We start from the raw sequence: 23128 nt of genomic DNA, 5'->3' as shown, positions 1-23128 counted from the left end.
AGCTCAGTGGGTCTTACCTGGTAAAATAAAAAAAATAGCTTAAGAGTTGAAATAGCGACGTGCATACAGTAAGAGCGGTATTTGTTTAGCCAAGGCTGGCTCTGTTTGGGGAGACCCAAAAAGGGTTAGAAACTGGTCGATGGTTTGTTTCCTGTTGTTGGTTAACAGAAGTGGTAAAGTCTGGAAGGCGCCCCCCCCCCCCCCCCAATACGTGGAACAGAAACCTCGCTGCTGCGTTTGTTTTTCGCGGTTGTCACCGACGTCGTCACTGTCGTGTCAGATCACGGCAGCTCGGCTATGTGCCCCGTCGCTCTGTGTGCGCACGGAGAGAGGGAAGCGATGTCTAAGCGGGGGCCTGCGTCGTTTTAAGCGAGCGGCGAGTGGCGTCGAGACGCCGCTCGTCGCCACCACCAACGTCGTTTGCTTTAAACGTCGCCACCACCAACGTCGCTTGCTTTAAACGTCGCCACCACCAACGTCGTTTGCTTTAAACGTCGCCACCACCAACGTCGTTTGCTTTAAACGGCGCCACCACCAACGTCGTTTGCTTTAAACGTCGCCACCACCAACGTCGCTTGCTTTAAACGTCGCCACCACCAACGTCGTTTGCTTTAAACGGCGCCACCATCAACGTCGTTTGCTTTAAACGGCGCCACCACCAACGTCGTTTGCTTTAAACGGCGCCACCACCAACGTCGTTTGCTTTAAACGGCGCCACCACCAAAGTCGTTTGCTTTAAACGGCGCCACCACCAACGTCGTTTGCTTTAAACGGCGCCACCACCAACGTCGTTTGCTTTAAACGTCGCCACCACCAACGTCGTTTGCTTTAAACGTCGCCACCACCAACATCGTTTGCTTTAAACGGCGCCACCACCAACGTCGTTTGCTTTAAACGTCGCCACCACCAACGTCGTTTGCTTTAAACGGCGCCACCACCAACGTCGTTTGCTTTAAACGTCGCCACCACCAACGTCGTTTGCTTTAAACGGCGCTTCGTGGTGGCTGGCGCCGCGCTCTGATCCCGAGTCGTTCGCAAAACCGAGGATGCCGCCCGCCTCCGCACGGTTACAAGAAATCTGGGACGCAATTGTGGGCAGAGGCAAAATGAAATCTCACAATACCTGGCGTTGGAGAGGCCTGTTGTGCGTGTAAATGTATTTTGTCCTGACCACTGTATTATTGCACAAATTATAACAAAACCCGGACTTTTAATGTCGTTGGAAGATTTACAGATTTCCCAGAATAGCTACCATGAAAAGAGGGATAATCCTGGGAAACGCAGGACATGTGGTGACCCTTTTCAAACCGCGTCATCCAACTAATTACGTTTAGTTACAAAAACAGCATTGGACAGAACATATTTTAACGGGCAACAAGTTTAGCCTAGGTCGTGGTGAAAGAACGTACCAAGTTGGACTAACTGCAGCATTGAACAAAAAAAATAAACAAATCTACAAAAGAGTGACTGGCACTTCCTCTCGCGAAATATGTTTTAAAAAAATCAGTGTGTTCTTGTGAGCAATATGCTGTACATGGCCCATCCTGATTGGCAGAAACACTAAAGACGTTCCAGATGGCCTGGAGGGTCGAAATTTGGTACAGGTATGGTCACATTTATAAACGTGCGTTTATATTATTTAGCTGCAATAAATGTCGACGTGATTAGCCATTTCGTTGAGCTATCATTTGGGGCCAAGTCGCTTCTGAATAAAGGCTATATATAGCTCAGTGGGCCTTAAGTGGTCAAATTTAAATAGTTAGAAGGGTACGCAGGGGTTGCGTCTGGTTACAAATGGTAAAATCCAGAACCATAAATAAACGGACAACGTAAAAAAAAACACTTTTTGGGTTTTTTTTAAATCTATGGCGATGGAAGTTCGTGTCCTGGAGAGTTTAAAAAAGTGCTGAGTCCTAAGATGTGATCGTATATTTGATCACTCAGTGTATTGGGTACTGTTTGGGTGAGTGTGATACTAAATCAAATTTCAAAGAGTAAGGAAAGCTCGCTGACAAGCAGCTACTAGTAAGTAGAAAAACTAAATCTCGAGATGTGCTTTGATTTCTCCCAGCTGGGCCAAATCTCATACAGTACCCTTGTCAAAAGCTGTTTGTGATAACTCATCTCCATATATATAAAAGGCAAAGTTGTGAATGTGTGTCTATTCAAAATGTTTAGCGTACTTCCCGACATGCAACAAACTGCTAATTTGCCATGTGGGTACTTTCCAGACTGTACACAATGCAAACATTATAAAAATACACTTTTTTTTGGTGGGGGGGGGAGCTCAATAATGCATTTATTTTTTTGCACGGCAAGTGAGCTGTGACGTCAAATCTGTAATGTGATCCGCGCATGTTGAATTGTAACGCATTGTAGTGTAGTGGTTAGCGCGCTGCGCTATGAACCCGGCGACCCAAGTTCGAATCCCGCTCACGGCCACCACCGGTGACGATTATTTGAACCGGTCCTAGGCCTTCCCTAGGTCGACTCAGCCTCAAACGAGTAACTGGTGTGGTGTGTGAACATCGCCACTGGGGAGACAAAGGTGAATCCAAGTCCCGGGCGAAGCAAAGCTAGTCAATTATAAATTCCCAGCGTTCCGTTTGTCAACTAAATAGTCTTTCAGAAGGCCTGCATCTAAAAGTTATAGAAAGAGGAACCACCCCCGCCAGATGTGGGGGCTACGGCGAGATTCAAAGTGCAGTTCAAAAACAACAACAACAACAAGAAAAGCCTCCATCTCCTACACGTGAAAGGCAACGAGTCGACTCACGTAATCATTTCTTGCGAATCGGCCAGGCCAACTCCTTGCCCGAGGGGAGGGTTCAGGGTCACAACCCGGTATCAATCTCGATTGCATGAGCGGGTTTAATCCTGTGTGGGTTGCCACTGGATCTGTGTGTTTCCGTTCACGTACAGCGAGTGGCTGCTGCGTACATCAGGACTCGTCTCGCGTGCGATTGCCGTGTTAGTTACGGACATCAACAGCTGTTGACTCTCTTACGACATCTGGAGAAGGTCCTCCTCCGACTGTGCTTCCTTCAGCTGTTCATTCACAAAGACAAAGGCCCCCCGTGTAGCCTTAACAGACTGTTGGGGCAAGTGCTGCTAGCGAGTGGCAACCTATGAAGGGCACGGCGCACGAGGGGGTGGGTGGTCAACACCACGCCCGGCCGCCTTTGTCTCTCGCGTGGCGATGTTCACACACAACAGCAAAACGCATATGCCTCGACACCCCCTACCCATGGCAAGAAAACACAGATACGGATCAATATTGCCCTGCTTTTATGAGATACTACTGCAAGTACCGCGGGCACGGCGGGAACCCCACGAAACAATCATTGGAGAGATATCAGTGGATGATGGGGGGGGGTTGTAATGATTGACCTTTTGCCGGGGATTTTGCAGGCGTAATCTTTAAACTCCCGATGAACGCCCAAATTAATTCATCGTAACAGCAGCGATAACAAACAGACCACACACGTAGTGGTTTGTTGGTAATAACAGGGTCTCAGTGCTCGCCGATTAGGAAATGTTTAATCTGCTTCGTGAGCAGATTCGTGAGCTTACACTCGCGAGGGGGGGTCTTGTTGTCATCGTGTTAAAGTTGGTTAACGCCCTGCAGCCACATACAAACATGGGGGGTTTAAAAAAAATGTTATTACTACTACTGTACTCAAATGATGTTAATTTCATAAACACGCGATCTCGGTATGTAACATTCCGGCATGTTCTGCGGTTGCTGTGGGACCACGTCTCTCAATACTGTTGGACATTGAGTTTGCGCGCGCACACGCACACGTGCTTCATGCACTTGCTGTACTCTGTCAGTGCCAGATAAAGGCGCAGCCCTGCAGTTACTCGCTCGTGCCACCGCTCGACACAGTCAAAGTCTGCTCCACTGCGAGGGGGCTCGTGGGAGGAGAAGAGCTCCCCTTCTCTTCCCCACCTCCTTATTGGACAGTTGGCACGGACGTCTAAGATGTTGGCAGTGGCAACTCACTCTTTGCCCCACAACACGCGACCTGAATTGTACGGCCGCGTTGGATGGACACCGGGACGACGGAAATTGATTTAAAAAAAAATCGCGCTTCGTGTTCAGCTGCCGCGCCCGGAGATTGAACCCGGCCAACCTTTTGGCGTCCGGCGTGTTCACCATTACGCAGCGGCAGTAAAGTCGTTCAGGCACTTTGCGTGGCATGTAGGCAACGTGTGGACTCGTGCGACATCTGTTCGAAGTTTGCGCCTGAGTGTTAGAATCGTTTGCGCCAGACGTTATTTGTTAACTACCGCATTTTATTGCGTTCTGAGCTTTCGGTTCGCGGTGTAATTATACATTTTTTTAAGACGGAACAGCGCGCGCGCACGCACGCACATTGCATTAACGAGTTGTAACGTGTGCATCACGAACCGAATCAAAACTCAAGCCACCAAGAAGCGACGCCTTGCACGTGCATCGAGCGACATAAACGAAGATGCCGCGTGGATCAGAGAACGCACGCGAATGAATGAAGATGATTTAACAAACGTTGCTGTGCGCCAGGTCACGGTGGCTGCGAGCGGTGGCCGCTTTGGTCAAGAATCGTTGGCGGATGACGGCGAAGGAATGGAAGGCGGAGACGGAGAGACGTGAGATCGTCTCGCGTCCAGGATTATTATAACATCGCAGGATGATCACACGAGGCAGCCTGAGGAGGAGGCCTCTATCCAGCAGTGAATTGACCGTGGCTGGTGACTACAATGATGATGGTGATGATCCAGACACGGATCACAAAGTGGAGCATGCTCGTGCCACGCGCGTACAGAGCTCGAAAGAAAACAAGAACTGCTTGACAACATCTGTTTAAAGACACATCATCATCATCACTGTAGCCATGCGATCACCCACACTTGTAAGAACGACACTGGGGATGTCGATCAAAGTTGGACACGCGTAGTTCAATCGACGAACGTCTTCTCAACTCACCGAGGCTTCCACACAGCGCCGCTGCAAGCCAGATGACGAGGATGCTGCTGCTGCTGCTGATGGTCATCTTCATCCTGGCGGAGACCCACGACCTAAGCAGACAGAGGACCCCACACGCGCGCGTCTGTCTGCGAGTGCGTCTGGAGTGTGCGCACACAGACTACAACACGGTTCACTGGCTGCGCTGCTGAGGATGCGGCTGTGTGAGTAAGGCAGGCAGGGAGGGGGAGGGAATGGCTTTGGCTTAAGGGGAGAGAGGGGCGGATCGCCGAGAGGGCGGAGGGAGGGACAGGCACGGCCGACCTTCTTTCACTTCTGGTTTTAAGGAAGGCGACTTCGGAAATGTCCAACGCGCGCGCTCCGTCTGAATAACAAAGACAATAAACATCCCACCGTCACCCCTCCAGACCACCCTCTGTTGTGTAACGGCCTCCCCTTTGTCAGTCGATCCACGAGTCGACTTGTGGACGAAAGGCGCCCGCCACTACGCCGTGTCGGTGTACGTGGGGTGGCTGCTGTGATCCGACGCGCTGCTTCAGCACGCCGGTCAGTGCGGAGTGGTGAAGGGAGGGCGGGCAAAGGTGCAGCCCTGCAATTACCTGTCCGCGCCGCTGCTGGCCAGAAGGATCGCCACGAGAGGGTTGGGGGCATTTGGTCAACTTTTCCGCGCTTGGACTTAACGTCTTGGGAAATGTGGGAGAATCCCATACCCCGCAATACGTTGCTAATTGGTGTGCACTATCTTATACTGCAGGGTGGCCAGAGGCATTGGGGGCCGTCCATAAATGACGTAACGCGATTTTGGACGACTTTTGACCCCCCAATCCCTGCGTCACACGGCGTCACAAAAAGTCAGACCCATCTTCAAATATGACATCACAAAGCATGCTTCAAATCGCTTTAAACTATTGTCATTGTAGTGCGTATTTAATGTGGCGCTGCACTCTGATGTTGTAGGAGAAAATATTTATTAAATAATCAATTTAATTAAGTAGAACGTGTTGTTGTCTATATTTATTTAAAGTTGCGCATTTTGATGTGACGTCACATTTCTCACCCCCCCCCCCCTCGTCACACATGTCTGATCCCCCCACCCCTAGGTGCGTGACGTCATTTATGGACGGCCCCTTGGGGGAGGGTGGGGTGGTGGTCACTGCCACGCCTGGAGAAGGAACTGGCTCACCTCTTTATTGCAAGCCCAGTGTGCCGCTAAACACTGCACCACGGAAACTTTGCCGAAGAGAGGGAGGCGGTTCACAACCGGTTCGGTTACCGATCGCCACTGATGTGAGCCGTGGCTGGGATTCGAACTTAGGGTCCCGAGGAGTCGAGCAGAGCGCTCGAACGACCTCTAATTCACAACACCCCACGCGTGCTTTGGACGTGACCGTCCCTCCCTCGAGCCAGCCAGCCAAACTTTTTTTTTGGAAAATAAAATATCGTGATGTAAATGCGTTGAGCGCATTGTTAGTAAACAGCGGCGGTGTTGGCATCGCAACGCGTGACTCACAGTCACGAAGCGACGCGTTTCGAATCCACATTCGTGAGTGCACTCGCAGCCTAACCCATCCCTGCGGGGTTAGTAAAAAGAGGGCCACTCTCTGTCGTGTGCGCGTGTGTGTGAAGTCAGCGGTAATTGTCTCTGGGTAAAGATGTGTTGTTACCCGCTGTAGGAATGTGGAACTTCCACTTCTACCGATTGTGCGCTGTGGCTGCGAATCGAGCGCATGCCGTTGGGTTGGTAGCGCAGCGCACGGAACAGCGCACTGCGTCAACGCTCCACACCAGCGTTTCTTGTCGCGTTGTAAACTTTGCCATTGCGGTTTTCTCTCTCTCTCTCTCTCGTTGAACGTTGCCAGAACGGGAACGTGACGTCAAACGAAGATTTGTATTCCAGCTGACAGAGTGCGTGGCCCGTTCTTCCCGCTTTGCGACGGAGGACGCAGGCGACCTTTCCCGTTTTGAGGAGAGATCGCCACCACCGCCCCCCCCCCCAACTTCCGGACAAATAATGACGAGGAGCAGCTGCCCAGGACATCACAATGAGCATGCCGTGTTAGACTAATGTGGAATTACCATCGCTGCCTCGGGGACGCCGATTGAGAGGTTCCACTGGCCACTGCTTGTTATGTTTCTTTGTTACATCTCGCTTTGTAAGTAAACAGCATTACCGTGCACAGGTTAGGTACATCGTCATCTTGTCGCTGAAAGGAATGGAGTTGAGTTGTTGTGTTTGTTACCTTTTCTAACGGTCAATATGCTGGTTGCTCGCTCTGCATCGTTCGCTCACCCCCACGCGTTCGGCATCCCGTCTCTCGGTGTCAGTGCGGGCGTGAACATTTCCGTTCTGCTTGGCACGACTTCGCTTTTGCTCCAGCTTCTTTTGGCAACGCTATTTCCCCTTCCCCTCCCTCCATTTACAATTGTGCCCTTGGGCTCAAGTCCAGGAAGAGTTCTGGCCTCCATGAACATCGGGTACTTCGCTCGCAATGGTTCTAGCGATGCCTGTTGAGACGCTCATCATTGCTCGTTACTGAACAAAATCCTGCTGATGAGATGCAGGGGCGGAGCCAGGGGGGGTGACAGGGGTGACATTCTGCGTGTAAGTGTACGACACTCGGTCTGGCGGACTCCGTGCAACTGCATTGTCAGAGTGTGTCGCCAACCGATGGCGCCTAGTTCAACAGCCTGACTCTCTAATTATTATTGAAATTAAAATTTGTTGAATGTCACCCGGGCCTGAAATCCTGGCTCCGCCCCTGATGAGATGCACTCTCAGACGAAGGTCACGGACTGTTTTGTTTAAAAAAAAAATACTCGCGTAAAAAAACAGATAAATGTGGGAAGAGGAGGCGTTGTGTATTTTGTGATGAAATTGGATTCTCAAGTTGATGATCTCAGCCCGAACAACGATGGCTGCACACACGAAATAACACACTTTGTTTTGCAATTAATTTTGGCTCAACTCCAGCTCGGTGAATGAAACAGTTTGTCCTGTGGCAATGTCATCGTAGAGTGTGTGTGGGAGAGTGCACACCCCCTCCCACCACCCCCAATGTGTGGAGGACGCAGCAGGACACTTAAATGATGTTTCGGAAGTCCCATTCAAAATATTTATTTTGCAGCCATTCTCTGCACCAATTCACTCCGGCCACTCGCTCAGAGTCGTTCAGTTACTTCCCTATCGCTCATCTATCGCTACGACCGTGATTACTGTTCCCCTGAAGCTCCCTTCTTGATCCTTCCACCCGTGCTGAGGACTCGGTCTACCACAGCCTGGCCGGTGTCTCATCCACGCTGCGTTCAACCACCACACTGCACAAAATACAAAGATCTCCCGTATAGCCTTAACAGACTGTAGGGGCAAGTGCTGTTAGCGAGTGGTACCTATGAAGGCCGGAACGATACAGTGGCAATGTTTACACACCGCACCAGGTACCCATTATGAGGCTGAGTCGACCTAGGGGAGGCCCAGGACCGGTTCAGATAATCGCCATCGGTGTTGGCCGTGAGCGGGAATGGAACCCGGGTCACCGGGTTCGTAGCACAGCGCGCTAACCGCTACACCACCGCTCCCCACAGGTCACAACAACTCACTCACCAACTCACTCACCCACTCACTCACTCAGTCGCTCGCCTCCTCATCAAACTCACCACACCGCAGGTCACGAACACTTTTGTCTTTCTGCTTCTTCCCTCGCCGCTGCTCCACTGAGCAACCCCCCCCCCGAGCTCTTCATAACGGTGACCTCGCTCGACTCGGGACGCGTGCGAACGACGTCTGTGTCGTTTTAGAAACGTCTGACAGCGCCGTTTGTCGCCGGCCGCTTGATGCTTGGGGCCTTTGGGGTCCCGAGCTTAGCGACTGCATATCAGTAAATAAAAACAAACAAACAAACACACACATGGAGCGGACCGCTGTGCGAGATCTCCAAATGGATTCTACGTCTCGCGACGCGGTGCCGACGACAAGCAGCGATCGGATACATTGGGGCGAGGTGAGGTGGAGAGAAGAACGACCAAATAATTCTTCAAATATATGCATTTTTTGGTGAACCAATTATTTAATTCATTTCACAAAACACACAGCCTTAGGCGTTGTACAGCGGTGTCGTTCAAAAACATTTTACGGACAGCCTTCATACATTAATGGGGAAGCACTCTACTGGCGTGATTCAGGGCGTCGAGTTGCGGCAGCTGACGTGCTAATTGTGTACTTTGAGGGGTGTTTTAAAGTACGGGGGATGAGCTTAATGGGCTAACAAACTCCCCCGGCCGTCTTACGTCTCCCTTAATGCCACGGCCTTTCTGTCTTCAGACTCCGGGCTGGGCGGGCGAAACTGCGCGAGTCCATGTGCGATGTTCCATTCCGAATGTTCTTTCATTATAGACCGCATCTCGCGTGGTAGTGAACGGATATCGTTTGTATATTAACAAAACATTGTGAAAGAGATAACGAATCTCAATGGGTCATCCTGGTTAAAAGACATTATCATCATTACGTGCATAGGAGATGATACATCTCCATGAGCGTCCATGTGGTTAAATAAAGAACACCGTTGGCCGATGGATCCGATAGGGCATTGAGACCCGTGTTAAAAACGATGCACGCACATGCGCGGTCCGTTTGTCAATCCACTGCTCGATGTGGCATTCCGCACGCCTTGTGGGGTTACTTGACCATACCTCACCTTCCTAGTGAAGGCAGGAAGCATGCACGTGGGAGCAAACAGTATAGAAGGATGTCGTATAACGCAGGCATTTTTATCCGGCTAACTAGGTAGGCAAATTGGAGCAAAGAGCTCCTGGCACAGACAATTTCCACCTCCAATAAGCTCGTGCGCTTTGGGCTCCTTAAACAGCTTGGCTGAACACTAAGCTGTGTGCAGAGATAGCGAGGCTTTCTGGGTGACGTAACAACTGGCTGCCTGATGAGCTGTCTGGCTGAGTGGGTAATCCATTGTCTGGCTGGCTGACAGGCTGATGATGGACTGGCTGATGGACTGGCTGACAAGCTGATTGTCTGAGTGACTGGACGATAGGTTGCCTGATGATTGGCTGGGTCAGTGGGTAGTCCATTGTCTGGCTGGCTGACAGGCTGATGATGGACTGGCTGATGGACTAGCTGAATGACTGGCTGACGAGCTGATTGTCTGGATGACTAGACAATAGGTTTCCTGATGACTGACTGGCTGACTAGCTCACTGGCAGGATGGTGTGCTGGCTGGTTAACATCTCGCCGCGGTGGCCAGATGTTAACTACCTCGCCTGGTATTCAGGACGTCGTGGGTTCAATCCCGACACTGATGCTTGTATAAAGTATGTGGAGTTTGCATGTTCTCGCTCCTCGTGGTCGCGTGGATATTTATTCCGGGTCCTCCGGGTTTTCCCTCCACATTTATAAAAAAAAACGTGTCTATAGTCAGTTTAACATGTAGGCTTTCGAGCCAAATATCATCCATAATAGAGGTTTTTGGGTGAGATCACGTAAATATATAAATGTGGCGGGTTTTAACGACACATTTATATATTTGCGCGATCTAACCCAACAAAAACCTCCTATGGATGATATTAGTATTTGGTTGGTATACATTTCCACGTCATAAGTCACTTCGTGACTGCAGGAATTTATATTCTTTGGGTCTTTCGGTAAAGTCACGTAGATAGGTAAAAAATAACAAAAAAAACTCCGATGTTTCGATAACAACACAAGCGTTCGTCATTAGGAAGAGGGGGTTAGCCTCTTTAGAAGATGATGTTAGCTTCTTTAGAAGATGTTAGCTTCTTTAGAAGATGATGTTAGCTTCTTTATAATCTTCTTTAGAAGCTAACCCCATCTTCCTGATGACGAACGCTTGTGTTGCGATCGAAACGTTGGAGTTTTTTGTTATTTTCTTTGAATCTATCTACTTGACTTTACCGAAAGACCCAATAACTATCATTTGTAGCCAGGTCGCTTCTGAAAGATACCCATATAGCTCAGTGGGCCTTACCAGGTCAAATAAACAAATACAAATTTGAGTTTAAATAGTTTTTTATTAACTGGATGGTTGGTCGTGTGGCTGGGTTGGCTGGCTGCTGGGCAGACTGGCAGTCTGAATGGCAATCTAGATGGCTGGGTGTCTGGCTGATGGGCTGCCTGGCTGGCTAGCTAAGCTGCTCGAGAAGAGAATGCCTTTACATTTTGCGCCGTGTAAGCACACATCAATTTTGCAGCGATCTGGCCCATGTGTGCCCCGTGTGATTGCATGGGAGTATAGGACTGCACGCGCGTGTGTGTGTGAGTGTTGTTGAATCAGGGGGTGCATGTGCCCAGTGATATTTATCCTCCAGGACGTGATGGTCATCGGTATAACATTAACAGCGCGCGCACACACACATGCACAGGGGATGGGTGCTGTAATGGAGTGCGTGAGCCAGATGATCTCAAAATCCGAGATTGATTCCCGCTCACGGCCGACGATTATTTGGATCAGTCCTGCCCCCCCCCCCACCCCCACAGGTCGACTCAGCTTCAAATGAGTAACTGGTGCAGTATGTAAACCTTATCCGTGGGGAGATAAAGGCGGCCGGGCACGGTGCTGGCCACCCACGCCCTCGTGTTCCATGTCGGCCTTCGTAGGCACTCGTTAACAGCATTTGCCCCAAAGGTCTGTTGAGTCTGTACAGGGGGTCTTCGTCTATATGTACTGTATATACTGCATTAGACTGTACACTGCACCTACAAGTCAAGATGTCTTCATTATCCATTATAGAGGTTTTTGGGTCAAGTTGCGTAACTATGAATGTGCCGTTAAACCCTCGGCAACCCAACACAGCCAGCTAGTAAGGGTTGCCACGTCAACAAAACATGCAAATTATTTACTAGTACAGCACACCGGTGTGTTGGAGAGTTAAACCCACGACGTTCATAATTCTAGTTTCGCCAGTAAATACAACCAGCATCATCAGGCGGCTGCCAGAGTTGCGGAGAAATCCTCCTGTTTCGGTCTTAACTCGAGGGATACATGCGATGTAATCACTTGCGAGCCAATCAGGTGCGAAGGCTAGATGGGTTGGGTTAATGCAAGCATATTAATTACAATAGATATCCATTACTGGTCGGATTATTCTTCATTGTTTGTCATCGCTGTTAATGCCACAGCACCTCCTTCCTTCTGCTCGATCCCACAGATTTTGCAGAGAGTATGTTGTGCTCATCGTCCCCACCCTCTTGCATTTTGCTCTCCCCCTTTGTTACACAGTCGACACGTCCTCCACGGACCGCTGTTACAATCTCATCACCGCCACTTGGATTAAAGACGTTAGCTGGACCTTCTGGGTGCCCAATCGAATGCCTGTCCCACCCATCGCCCACTCTCTCTTAATACATCTGCAACGATTAATTTGCCACGTCCTACTCAGAACGCCCACGTCGCTCGTCCTATCCTGCCATGGGGAATTCCTAGCATGCGACGCACGCAGTGGCTTCTATTGAAAGTCCAGACGACATTTGTTGTCTTCTGATTGTGTTCCGATCCACATGGCCTACACCGCAATTGCCAAGTGCCGGTTTAAAACCAGGAGATGCACCATATTTAAACGTTAATATCCAAAACGGGCCGACCTACGCCTTATAGGGTTATTGTTAACCCAGAGTACCCAACCCATAAATCGTCCCCAACCCCCCAGAGCCTCCCAGCACACCATGTTCTGCAAGTGCCGGATATGTGAAAAACCCATTTAAAAAAAAAACCCCATTAATATCTGAACCCCGTTGTCTGCTTCACCTCGGCTCACTCAGCCTGAAATAAAACGTCCTCGTCACGTGCACGATCGACACCGACACAGCTGTCCAGCCATGCGTGGTGCTGACCTCACGAATCCGTTGCTGAGAACAGCACCCAAAGTCCCAACCCTCACTCCGCCCCCTCGCTAACTGCGGCGCCGGCACCGCCCCACCAAACGCGTGGAGCGAACAGCCGCTCAATGGTTGTTTCGTTTCCGACAATTTCGGCTACTCGCTCGGCAGGGGACGCCTGAGGCCGCTGCCCAGTTCCCCGCCCTGGTCCAGCTCCCCGCCTCTTGCTACTCACAGCCCCCCCCCCCCCCAACTGCTCCACACCAATAACTCCGCAACAGTCCACACTGCAGTCCAGGGGCTAAGTGTGGGATCCTCTCCGTGCGATATTAATAGTCTGTCTCTGTGATGACAAGGCGACCTTGGGCGGCTGTTGGCACACATGCAGCGAATTGGTTGGTGGCCGTCACGGGGTTTTATAGAAGACTTAAACGTCCCTGCGCCGTGCACGAAATGCGAGGATGTACGCCGTAAATACACACAAACCTGTCGCGGTGAAGCAATAACCTTTTAACATTTGGTAAAAAAAAATTGCCCTATAGCATGCGCACGCGCTGGTGGCCCGCGTGTCTGTTGCGTACACGGAGGGATGGTAAAAAAAATCACGCCGAGATTGGCATTATAAAACATAAACGCAGCCTTCTCCCGCGGGTTGATTTGTTTTTTTTCAACAATTCAGTTCTTACAGCCCCTCCGTGTCAATCCAATTTCTACACGAAGGCGTCAAACAACGCCGTGGCGGTATCGAGGGCTGTTCGACCATACTTCACCACGCTGGTCAATGAGGGTTAGTGACGGGGCGGGCATAGGGAGAACAGTGGTCGGAGGCTCACCGACCGGTTCAGATACCGCTTTGGCCACTGATGTTAGCCGTGGACGGGAGTCGAACTCGGGTCGTCATAAGTTTAAACATATCCGCCGCTGCTAATATTTCTTGTTTGTCACGGAAACGTCGCGGTGAGTTTGCGCAGTTATTTGTTGAGAAGAGATGTTTGGCTGACTGTTATTTCCTTGTTGATTATTACTTCACGTGGGAGGGAACTGAAATGTCTTTGGAAAGCCCTCGCCTTGGCCGAGGTTTACTCCCCAAACATCTTGCTTCGCACGGAGACTGCTACCCGCCTGCTTGCTGTACTGCCTCCTGCGAACAGGGTCACCCCTCCCCCCCCATGTCGCGTGCGATCACTTGCCTCTGTATCTCGACGCGATTCGTCATCCTTGACCATCTCTACCATTCACCTTACCCCGGAGTTTCTGAATTCATGGTGACATGAATGCGTGAATCGCCATACGCTGAAAAGTGCGCAAAGAATCACGTGGAGAGTTTACTTGTATGGAAGAATATATAGAAACCCCATCGCACCACTCGGAGTGTGTCCATACTAATTAGATATATAAACACCATCCCACCACTCGGAGTGTGTCGATACTAATTAGCACCGCTCTGTGATCGGTCACCATCGGTTGTCCTATACGGATGGACTTGTCCCAGCCATGTGACTGTCGAATTTTAAACCACTGGCTGTTTTGGCCGCCATTGGAGTTTAACTCCCCCCATATATGGTAAGCGTGGTGAGTTTAATAACCGAAATGTAATGCGACGAAAAATCACGTGTATATATAATACTTAAAATCAGCTCAATAGGTCTTTGTATAGGAATAGGTTTTACCCTTTTAACTGGCACAAAAACTGACACCTTTATTTAAGGCATCATGTTTGCAATAACCACAGCACAAGCAGTCAAAATGCAAGCAAAAAATACAACTCTGATAATAATATGCACTGTCCTTGAATTTTATTGGTGCACACCCGAGACGGCTTTTCTTAGAGCCTAGTCTCCATTGGTGTTGGACCAGAAGACGCCAAAAGGCGTACAACTCAAAAACAGCGCACTATCAGAGTATTGAGGGCTCGGGGTGAGCTTTTACATTATGAGACCTCCTTTGCCAGTAACAAGATATAGGAATAGGTTTAACCCTTTTAACTGGCACAGTTTTTGGAATAGGTTTTACCCTTTTAACTGGCACAGTTTTTGTGCCAGTTAAAAGGGTAAAACCTATTCCTATATCTTGTTACTGGCAAAGGAGGTCTCATTATGTAAAGGTCTTTGTATTTTTGTATTTTAAAGCAAAAGTTGGAGTCACGTTTCGTAGTCCGCTCAGTGTTTGTATGTCACCGAATCTGTAGAACTGAATGGTCACCGGGCTGTAGGTTTGAGGTGCGTCTTTCTTTCTGTAGCGTCTTGTGATCGGGAGAATACGATAATCACTGATTTAAAAACAGCGGCTCAATATATCAATAGACAAGCGGTCTTTCGGAAATATGAATAGGGAGCATGCAAAATGGACACGTGTGTAGGATGGACAACAACGACAACATATTCTTAGCTCTTTCGGTAAAGTCACGTTGAAGGGAAACAATAAAATAATAAAATATATATAAAACAATAAAATTCTCATGACGTTTCGACCATAACACAAACGGTCATCATCAGGTGTGAAAACCAACGTGATGATGACCGTTTGTGTTATGGTCGAAACGTCGTGAGAATTGTATTGTTTTATATATATTTTATTATTTTATTGTTTCCCTTCAACGTGACCTTACCGAAAGAGCTAAGAATATGAATTACTGCAGTCACGAAAGCTTTAAGTCAACAACAACAACAACATTAAACGTGTCATGTTGTTGTTCGGAACAATGAAATGAACCGGAAAGAGAGGAAGACCCAACATCACAGTGGCTTTAACGACGTCGACGCCGTGAGAGATTGGTGCCCGAGAGATGTGGCCACTACATTTTGATTTAAAGCTTTCGTGACTGCAGGGATTCATATTCTTGGTTCTTTCGGTAAAGTCACCACCACGTAGAAGGGAAACAATAAAATAATAAAAATATAAAACAATAAAATTATCACGGCGTTTCGACTGCAACACAAGCAATCATCATCAGGTGTGAAAACCACAGCAAGAAAAAAAATAATGTGGCCACTACTTTAGCATATTGGCACAAGGCAGAGGAAAGTGGACACAACAGCTGACGGCATGTGCAGTGGTCACCTACGGGGCTATCAGCCCCGTGTAGACCGCGATGATGATGAGCATGCAACACACACGCGGACTACTCACATTACGACTCATCAGCGAGCCATACCCAGTGAAAGACCCGAACTGTGTGTAATGGTATCTACTACAACTCTAGTGCTGTTTGTTGCTGGCCACTCTGTTTCGTTGTTGTTGCCTCTGGCCCGTATGTGCCCAGCCACAGTGATAAAGCAAAATAACATTAGCGAGAAGTACGCGTTTAAGTTGCAGTTGTGTCTCCGCAGACGTAGAGAGACAAAGATCCCCCGCGTAGCCTTCAACAGACTTTTGGGGCCAGTGCTTGTTAGCGAGCAGCACCTATGAAGGCCGGTACGGCACACGAGGGGGTGGGTGGCCAGCAACCACGCCCGGCCGCCTTTGTCTTCCTTGTGGCGATGTTTACACACCGCACCAGTTACTCACTTGAGGCTGAGACGACCTAGGAGAGATCCAGGACCGGTTCAGATAATTGTCGCTGGTGTTGATGATGGCTGTGAGCGAGAGTCGAACTCGGGTGGTCGGGTTCGTAGCGCAGCGCGCTAACTACTCCACCACCGCTCCCCCCCCACCAAAAGAGAGACAGCCGTACAGAGACAGTCAGACCGCATACGCGAACGTTACTAAGTGAGATCATCTCTCGCGACAGGGATATACAATTCATCAGAATCAGAAGCTCTCTGCCTCTCTCACAAATGCGTTGGCAGGCAGGTCTTCCTTTTCGCTGCTGGATTTTTCATTTTTGTATTTTAACGCGATTTATGGGGGGTCGTGTACCCACCCGCGCGCTGCGTAATCGGAATGACATCGCAACGGAGTGCCGAGAGAGGGCCTCGGGACGGCTCCCACGCCGAGGCGGTGTCGTCCCGTCCGTCGTAGTCTCACGGGGTCGACGAGCATCGGGGCCCCAGAGGGTGGACACCAGTAGCGTGGCGAGCATGGGGCACGCAGGGGGTGCCTTGCCCCTCACCGCCACCCCCCCATCTCCACCCTGGTGACCAAAGCTACGAGTTGGGGCTCGCCTTGACAAGCACCATGGCGTCGTGTACAAAACGATGATTTAAAACCCGGTTTTTTTATTGTATGGAAATGCTTTCATTTACGTTCCATATTTTATTTTAATTGAATTCGAGCAGTAACGCAATGCTGCAGAGAGGTACTAACGGAGCTGTAGTGACTGCATTTTGCGAAGACGCAACCGCCCTTTACGCTCATATGCGGACGTCTCTGCAACCGGTTGCGAGTGGTTGCGCAACCGGTTGCTGGCAGTAGCCAAAGACTCTATCTTCGCGCGCGCATGTGCTCGGACTACGATTGGTTGGAAGCCACTCCAGTACCCCGTTTATTGTTTTGATTGCGGCGCAACTCCTCGCTCGCACGTGGACAAAGGCAGTTGCAGCCGAATGAGTTGCGTCAATTCGAGAAGTGAAGTTGGCCGCGAAACTGATTGCTCCCGTGTGGAACCCGGCTGGACAGTCTGGGAGGTTCTCCCTAACTAAGGTCGGATATATTTTAGGCCAGAGATCGACTCATCTCTTCATCATCAGCAGCATCATCATAATGTAAAAGTATACTCTTTGGTTCTTTCGGTAAAGTCACGTAGGTAGAAAAAATAATAGCTCACGGCGTTTCGATCGCAACACAAGCAATCGTCATCAGGTGGGACAACCACAGCGAGACACAACTGCTGAAGTGGGCCACCTACTTCAGCAGTTTTACCTACCACGTGACTTTACCGAAAGAACCAAAGAGTATGCATTCCTGCAGTCACGAAAGTTTCAAATCTAAATGTAAAAGTCCATCAGGGTCGGAAATATAAGTTATGAGTGATGTAATTCATCGGCCTCCGCAGTAGCGGCCGTGGTCTATCCACTGCTGCAGTGTTCTTCATTGCAAGGTCCGAGGGCCACTGGACGGCCTTTAGCTTGGCCCCTGACGTGCAGCCCCCGAAAATACACAAAAAGTGACAACACCTCCTCCCCATCATCATCATCGTCGTGCTGCTGTCAACCCCCAGTGGTTTCAAATGGTGGTGGCGGTCCTCCTCACACTGATGATGTCTTATCGACGAAAGTGCCCCCCCCCCCCACCTCTAAACATTTGTGAAGAACACTGCACTAGCAACGTGCCCTGACCAATGCCTCAATGTTTCAACTTCACTCGCGTAAAGAGCCTGTTGGTTATACGGTGTGTGTGTGTTTGCTTTATTGACCTGGTCAAGGCCTATGATACCATCAGTAGGCCTGGGCTCTGGGTTGTTCTTCGTGCTTTTGGAGTACCTGACCCTCTGCTCACGATCATTAAGGACCTTCATGATGGTGAGCGGGCCCGGGTAAAACTACGTGGCCGGGAGTCAGAGCCATTCCCTGTTAACCTTGGGGTGCGACAGGAATGTCCTCTGGCTCCCACATTATTTAACATCTATTTTGACCACGTAGTTCGTGAAGCCTTCAATAGCTCTACCAGGGGAATCTCCATATGGTACATATATAATGGGAGGCTGATCGACGCCCGGGTGCGGTCAAGAGATGGCTCCCTATTGCTCAACCACGTTATGTATGCTGATGATTTGGTAATAGCTGCTCATTCAGAGGAGGAGTTGGAGACGCTGCTGCTGAGACTGGAGCGTGCCACTAAGAGGTGGGGCCTTACCATCAGCCCCACCAAAACTAAGCACCTGCCTGGGTATTTTGTACCATCGGACACTCCACCCCCACAACTCCAAATCGGTGATGGGGTAGTTGTGGAGAGAGTGGAGTTTCCCATACCTGGGCAGTGTGCTTATGACTGGCTCCAGTTTAACAGCAGAGGTCTCACTCCGAATCAGTCGAGCGGCAATACATTTTCATCGGTTGCGTAACGCTGTGTGGAAGCTACCTGGTCTGTCGCTCCGCACTAAGCTTCAGGTCTTCTCGGCCACGGTCATTTCCTCCCTTCTCTACGCTTGCGAAACGTGGACCCCCCTAATGGAACATTTTCGCCGGTTAGACACATTTAGGCTGGCCTGCCTACGATCCATCCTGGGTTTAACCAGACTGGATTGTGTGAGGAGCTCACAAATCCTTGAAAGATCTGGGCAAGGTCCCATCGGTGAGCTCCTCCGGCGGGGAAGGCTGCGATGGCTGGGTCATGTAGCCCGCATGCCCAGCCACCGCATGCCGAAACAGCTTTTGTTCGGCCGGATCGAGGGGACTAAGCGGGCGCGGCACGGGCTAGAGAAGAGATGGAGTGATATGGTACAGGAGGACGTGGAGCTGAGTGGACTTGCCGATGACTGGTACGAGCGGTGTCAAGATCGGCCTCTGTGGAGGAGGCTCGTGAAGGACGCTACTGGGCAGTTGGAGGTAGTCGCCCTCCAACAACAACGGAGGGCGGAGGAGCGACGCTCACAACAACGAGCGGAGCGCCGGGTGGCTAAAGCACAGCAGGTTGGCACAGTAGGGGGCACAGGTGGTGCATCAGCCAGTCATCTCAGTCAGTCGACCCGTGGCACCTGGGTCTGCCCCGTGACCTCCTGCCAGCGGGCGTTCGACACTTCACGTGGCCTCAGGGTGCACATAGCCTGGCACAAGCGTCGTGGTGACGTCACCGCCACTTAGTGGCGAATGGCGGTTGTTGTTGTTTTGTGTATCAGTCTGGCTTTTACAGAGTATTCAGTGGTATTTGTTTAAGCCAGCAAACTGTGGGCTGGTTTCGACCTGGTGGGTCTCATCGGCAGTCAGGCTTATTCGCTTGGGGGGACGAAACTCGGTCTTAACAATGGAGCCGCGTGTTCAACGCAATTACATTATATACAAGCTCAGGATCGTGTTCGTATTTATTTATGTTGGACTTCTTTCGCACCGTACGTAGCCATCTGCGTATAATAATGTATTCTATTTCAAGAGCCATACCGTACTCCTATTCGAGCAAAACGTTGACCCACGCATTCGTGAACACGTCACCTCTCTTGGTGTCGAAGAAGCGTGCCGTCCAAAGGCGAACGCTCGCGACTTGAGAATTTTATTCACCGGTGCTCGCTAACAGCACTTGCCCCAGCAGTCTGTTCAGGGGTGGGGGGAGGGAGGGAGGCATCGTTGTCTTTGTCAGCCTGTCTTCAACGCGGCCAACTCGATAACTGCGCCACTCACCGTCGTCACAGCAGCGCCAGCCACGATCTAAGCCCTCTGCTGGATAAATCCCTTCCCCTAAATCGTCGTGGTCGCTGCTGCTGCTGCCCCATCTCCTCCCAAAGTCATCGTCTTCGTGGAGTTCTGCCCCCCCTCCAACCTCTCCTCCACCACACGTCAGCATTTCATTAAATGTTAAATATTAATTATTAATTGCTCGGCGTGATGCGCGCGCGCACCCTCGCGGCGAATGCTGGGGACTGCATGGGGTGGGGTGAGGGGTTGGTGGTGGGAACGCGCGCCTGTGGTGGTTGTTCGCCGGTAAGATGGTGGGTGACGCCGCCGGCTCAACGATTCTATCGGCGGCAGTTGTTGTTGGTGGTGGTGGTGAAAGAGAATGCAGCGCTACACAGCTGTACAACAACTCACCTTGTCAGAGCCCTACCTTATTTGCACACCAATTCACAACGTATTGGTCACAGCGTGCCCTCTAAAAATCGCAACGTTCATCCTACAAAGTCCCATCGCACAGGGAGAAACGCAAACAAATAAACAACAAATACATTTTTTTTTGCTTGCATTGAAACGGCTGTACGCCGTATGAACCCCAACACTAAATTTCCCTCTACAAGAATACGGGCAAACCGTACCGGTTGACGGGTATGTATGTAGGATGAGCGGGACTCTTTCGTTTGTGTCTCTTCGCGTCCAAATGAGAGTGGTCGTTTATGCCATCGGCCCATTATTGGCTGTGCGCACCAAATTGCTAGCGAAACAACAAATTGTGTGGGTCTCACCAGCAAAGGGTCGTTCTCGTAAAATGAATGCTGATAGACTACAGGGAGTTCTTGGTGAGATCGCTCCATCTCAACGATGGGGACGACACGTTATAGCGCGCACAAAAAAAACACAGCACCGGACACAAACTCATCGCGCGTTGGCTTTGAGCATCATGGTTAAAAAATACGAACATAAAGCAGAACGTGATTCTGTCTCGCCACATAGATACTCATGTGTGTGTTTAGTCCATCAGGCCCCCTTGGCTTTTTCATAGACCAATATCAAGCAGCAGCGGCACGTGTGTGGCCACGTCGACTAAACGTACGCCGCTCGTAGCACGATTCCATCGGAGCGGTGAAGGACAGCACGACGGAGATATCCATCTCTCGGCTCGTCCTGCGAGTCTCCGACTGACGCGCCGTGTCTCATCATTTGCTCTCTTCCGTTCGAGACGTCCGGCTATCGGCGGCGTGAGCAAGTCGCTGCACGGGCTGCGCCTTTACCCAAGTCATTGATTGCCGAGGAGGTCATCGCCACTGTGCGACGCGGCCAATTCGATCCGCACGACGCCAATGCTCTTCCTTTTGCCAGGCGACGTGGCGATTTTGCCCTCCAAACTCCCCCGCTCTCAGAGGCTCGTAACAAACCACCGCCACCTTTTTAATCCGGCCTGAGGTCGTTCCCTTTCTGCTACGCAGTCGACGCGTCCTCTCGCGGGCCGGTCTCTACCAGTCATCCCATCGCCGCCGTTCTATCTCAGTCCCTCCTGGGTGCCAGGTCAATGACCGTCTCGGTTACCTGCCCTCCCCTCTCAATGCATTGCACGCGTGTTCCCCCATCCAAATTCAACAGGCAGAGATGTCTTCTGTTCCTTGTCCCGTCAATGCAAAAATGTTATTGTCCGTAATATAGTTTTTTGTTTGTTTGTTAGATCGCGTAAATATAACTGCGTCGTCCAACCCGCCACAGACAATTAGTAAAGTTTATCACGCGAACAGAACATGCCAATTCATTACGAGTACAGCAACACCGGTGTGTTGGAGAGTAAACCCACAACATTTAAAAATAATTATTGACGGGACAACGCCAATGATAAATTGTCATTGATGGCCATTACAATACGCGATTAACCAAGAAGTCGCCGCTGGGTATAGAGCGGTGGTGCAGCGATTAGCGCACTGCGCTTTGAAACCGTTCACACGAGTTCGATTCCCGATCACGGCTGAGTGATATCTGAACCTGTACTCCCCCCCCACTTCAATGTATTCACACGCGGACCGATCAGCGTGAAGTATGGTCAAACAATCCCGGAAGATCGCCACGGCTCACCTCCGTGCAGCAGTAGCTTGACAAAGGGCTGTCAAAAAATAAAATGAATACGATTTACAGTCGTTCGTCAGGCCACAGCGCTGAGCTGAGCGTGTTCAGGTTGGTGAAGGAGTGAGCCGGTTTCCGTGTCGGATACCACTGAGCTACGACACCCCGGTTAACGTCGGGGATGCGTTCCTGAAAGGTGCGACGACGAATACCGAAACGGCGTAAAATCATAGCGACGTACAGGGTATGGTGGTTGTTGGTGGTGGTTGTTGGTATTGGTGGTTGTGGTTGTGGAGGCGAAGGCTGAGAGGCGACGGATAACGAGGACGGACGATGCTGCCAGCGACGTAAGCGCGTGGCTTGGGGGGGTTCGAGACGACGCACATCAGGTCGCGGTATCACTGAAGTGACGACGTATTGGCGAAACGATGTAAACCGGCTGTGGTGGACGGTCAATCGATGTTCGTCGCACATTTCAGGAAGCATCGCCGCCCCGATGACCGAACTCGCCAGTTGCGCCACGCGTCGGTACAGCCCGTGTGCGGACGTCCTGCGTTCATCATCGAGTCCGTGTGTGTGCGCGCAATTCGTTAATTCTGGAAACATTCGCCACCCCCCCCCCCCCCGTGTGTTATTGCTCAGGAAGAGGGGGCATTGTCATTGCACGTTGAAGCGCGGCTAAGCCGACCCTTGGCAAACAGCAGGATGGGCCGGACTACCCGCCTCCAGCCCGGCCTATTTCACAAACACACCACGGACGTTTGAATATACTGCCGTAAATAAACAAATAAAGCCCCACCGCGCACGCAACCGGTCTGCTGCCTCTCTGTAAAAACCAAAAATTACATTCCCCCTTCCTTCCTGTGACAAAACCAAATGCTTCCATTCTTCGCACGTGCGCATAATTTGTTTCAAAGTAGAACGATCAATTCAGACCCGTTCCAGTATTTGTTTTATATAGACACACACACTGTAGATATGTTTCAATAATACCGTAACAACAAGCAATGTCGCTGGTGGCCTGTGGGATTA

At 50.4% G+C, this 23128-nt stretch overlaps 1 protein-coding gene across 8 annotated transcripts in view; it reads right to left on the bottom strand.

The window, feature by feature from the left end:
* Window positions 1–23128, bottom strand: part of LOC116941870 (lactadherin-like) — a 170856-nt gene that overhangs the window by 52502 nt on the left and 95226 nt on the right. For 4 of the 8 annotated variants that reach the window (XM_076066715.1, XM_076066719.1, XM_076066720.1 and 1 more), the window contains 2 exons: window positions 8624–8834; window positions 4970–5061 (listed from right to left, as the gene is read on the bottom strand). In XM_076066715.1, coding sequence (XP_075922830.1) covers window positions 4970–5042 — 73 coding nt within the window. In that variant the 5' untranslated portion in view covers window positions 5043–5061; window positions 8624–8834. Of the gene's footprint in view, window positions 1–4969; window positions 5062–5272; window positions 5334–8623; window positions 8835–23128 lie in introns of all 8 variants that reach the window. The other 4 variants (XM_076066717.1, XM_076066721.1, XM_032953179.2 and 1 more) reach the window with 2 other exon arrangements.

This window comes from Petromyzon marinus, chromosome 13 (assembly GCF_048934315.1).
Source record: "Petromyzon marinus isolate PM22_M1 ecotype Great Lakes invasive population chromosome 13, UKy_Petmar_22M1.pri1.0, whole genome shotgun sequence".
Classification (NCBI taxonomy): Eukaryota; Metazoa; Chordata; class Hyperoartia; order Petromyzontiformes; family Petromyzontidae; genus Petromyzon; species Petromyzon marinus.
This window is presented reverse-complemented; position numbering and strand designations above follow the sequence as displayed.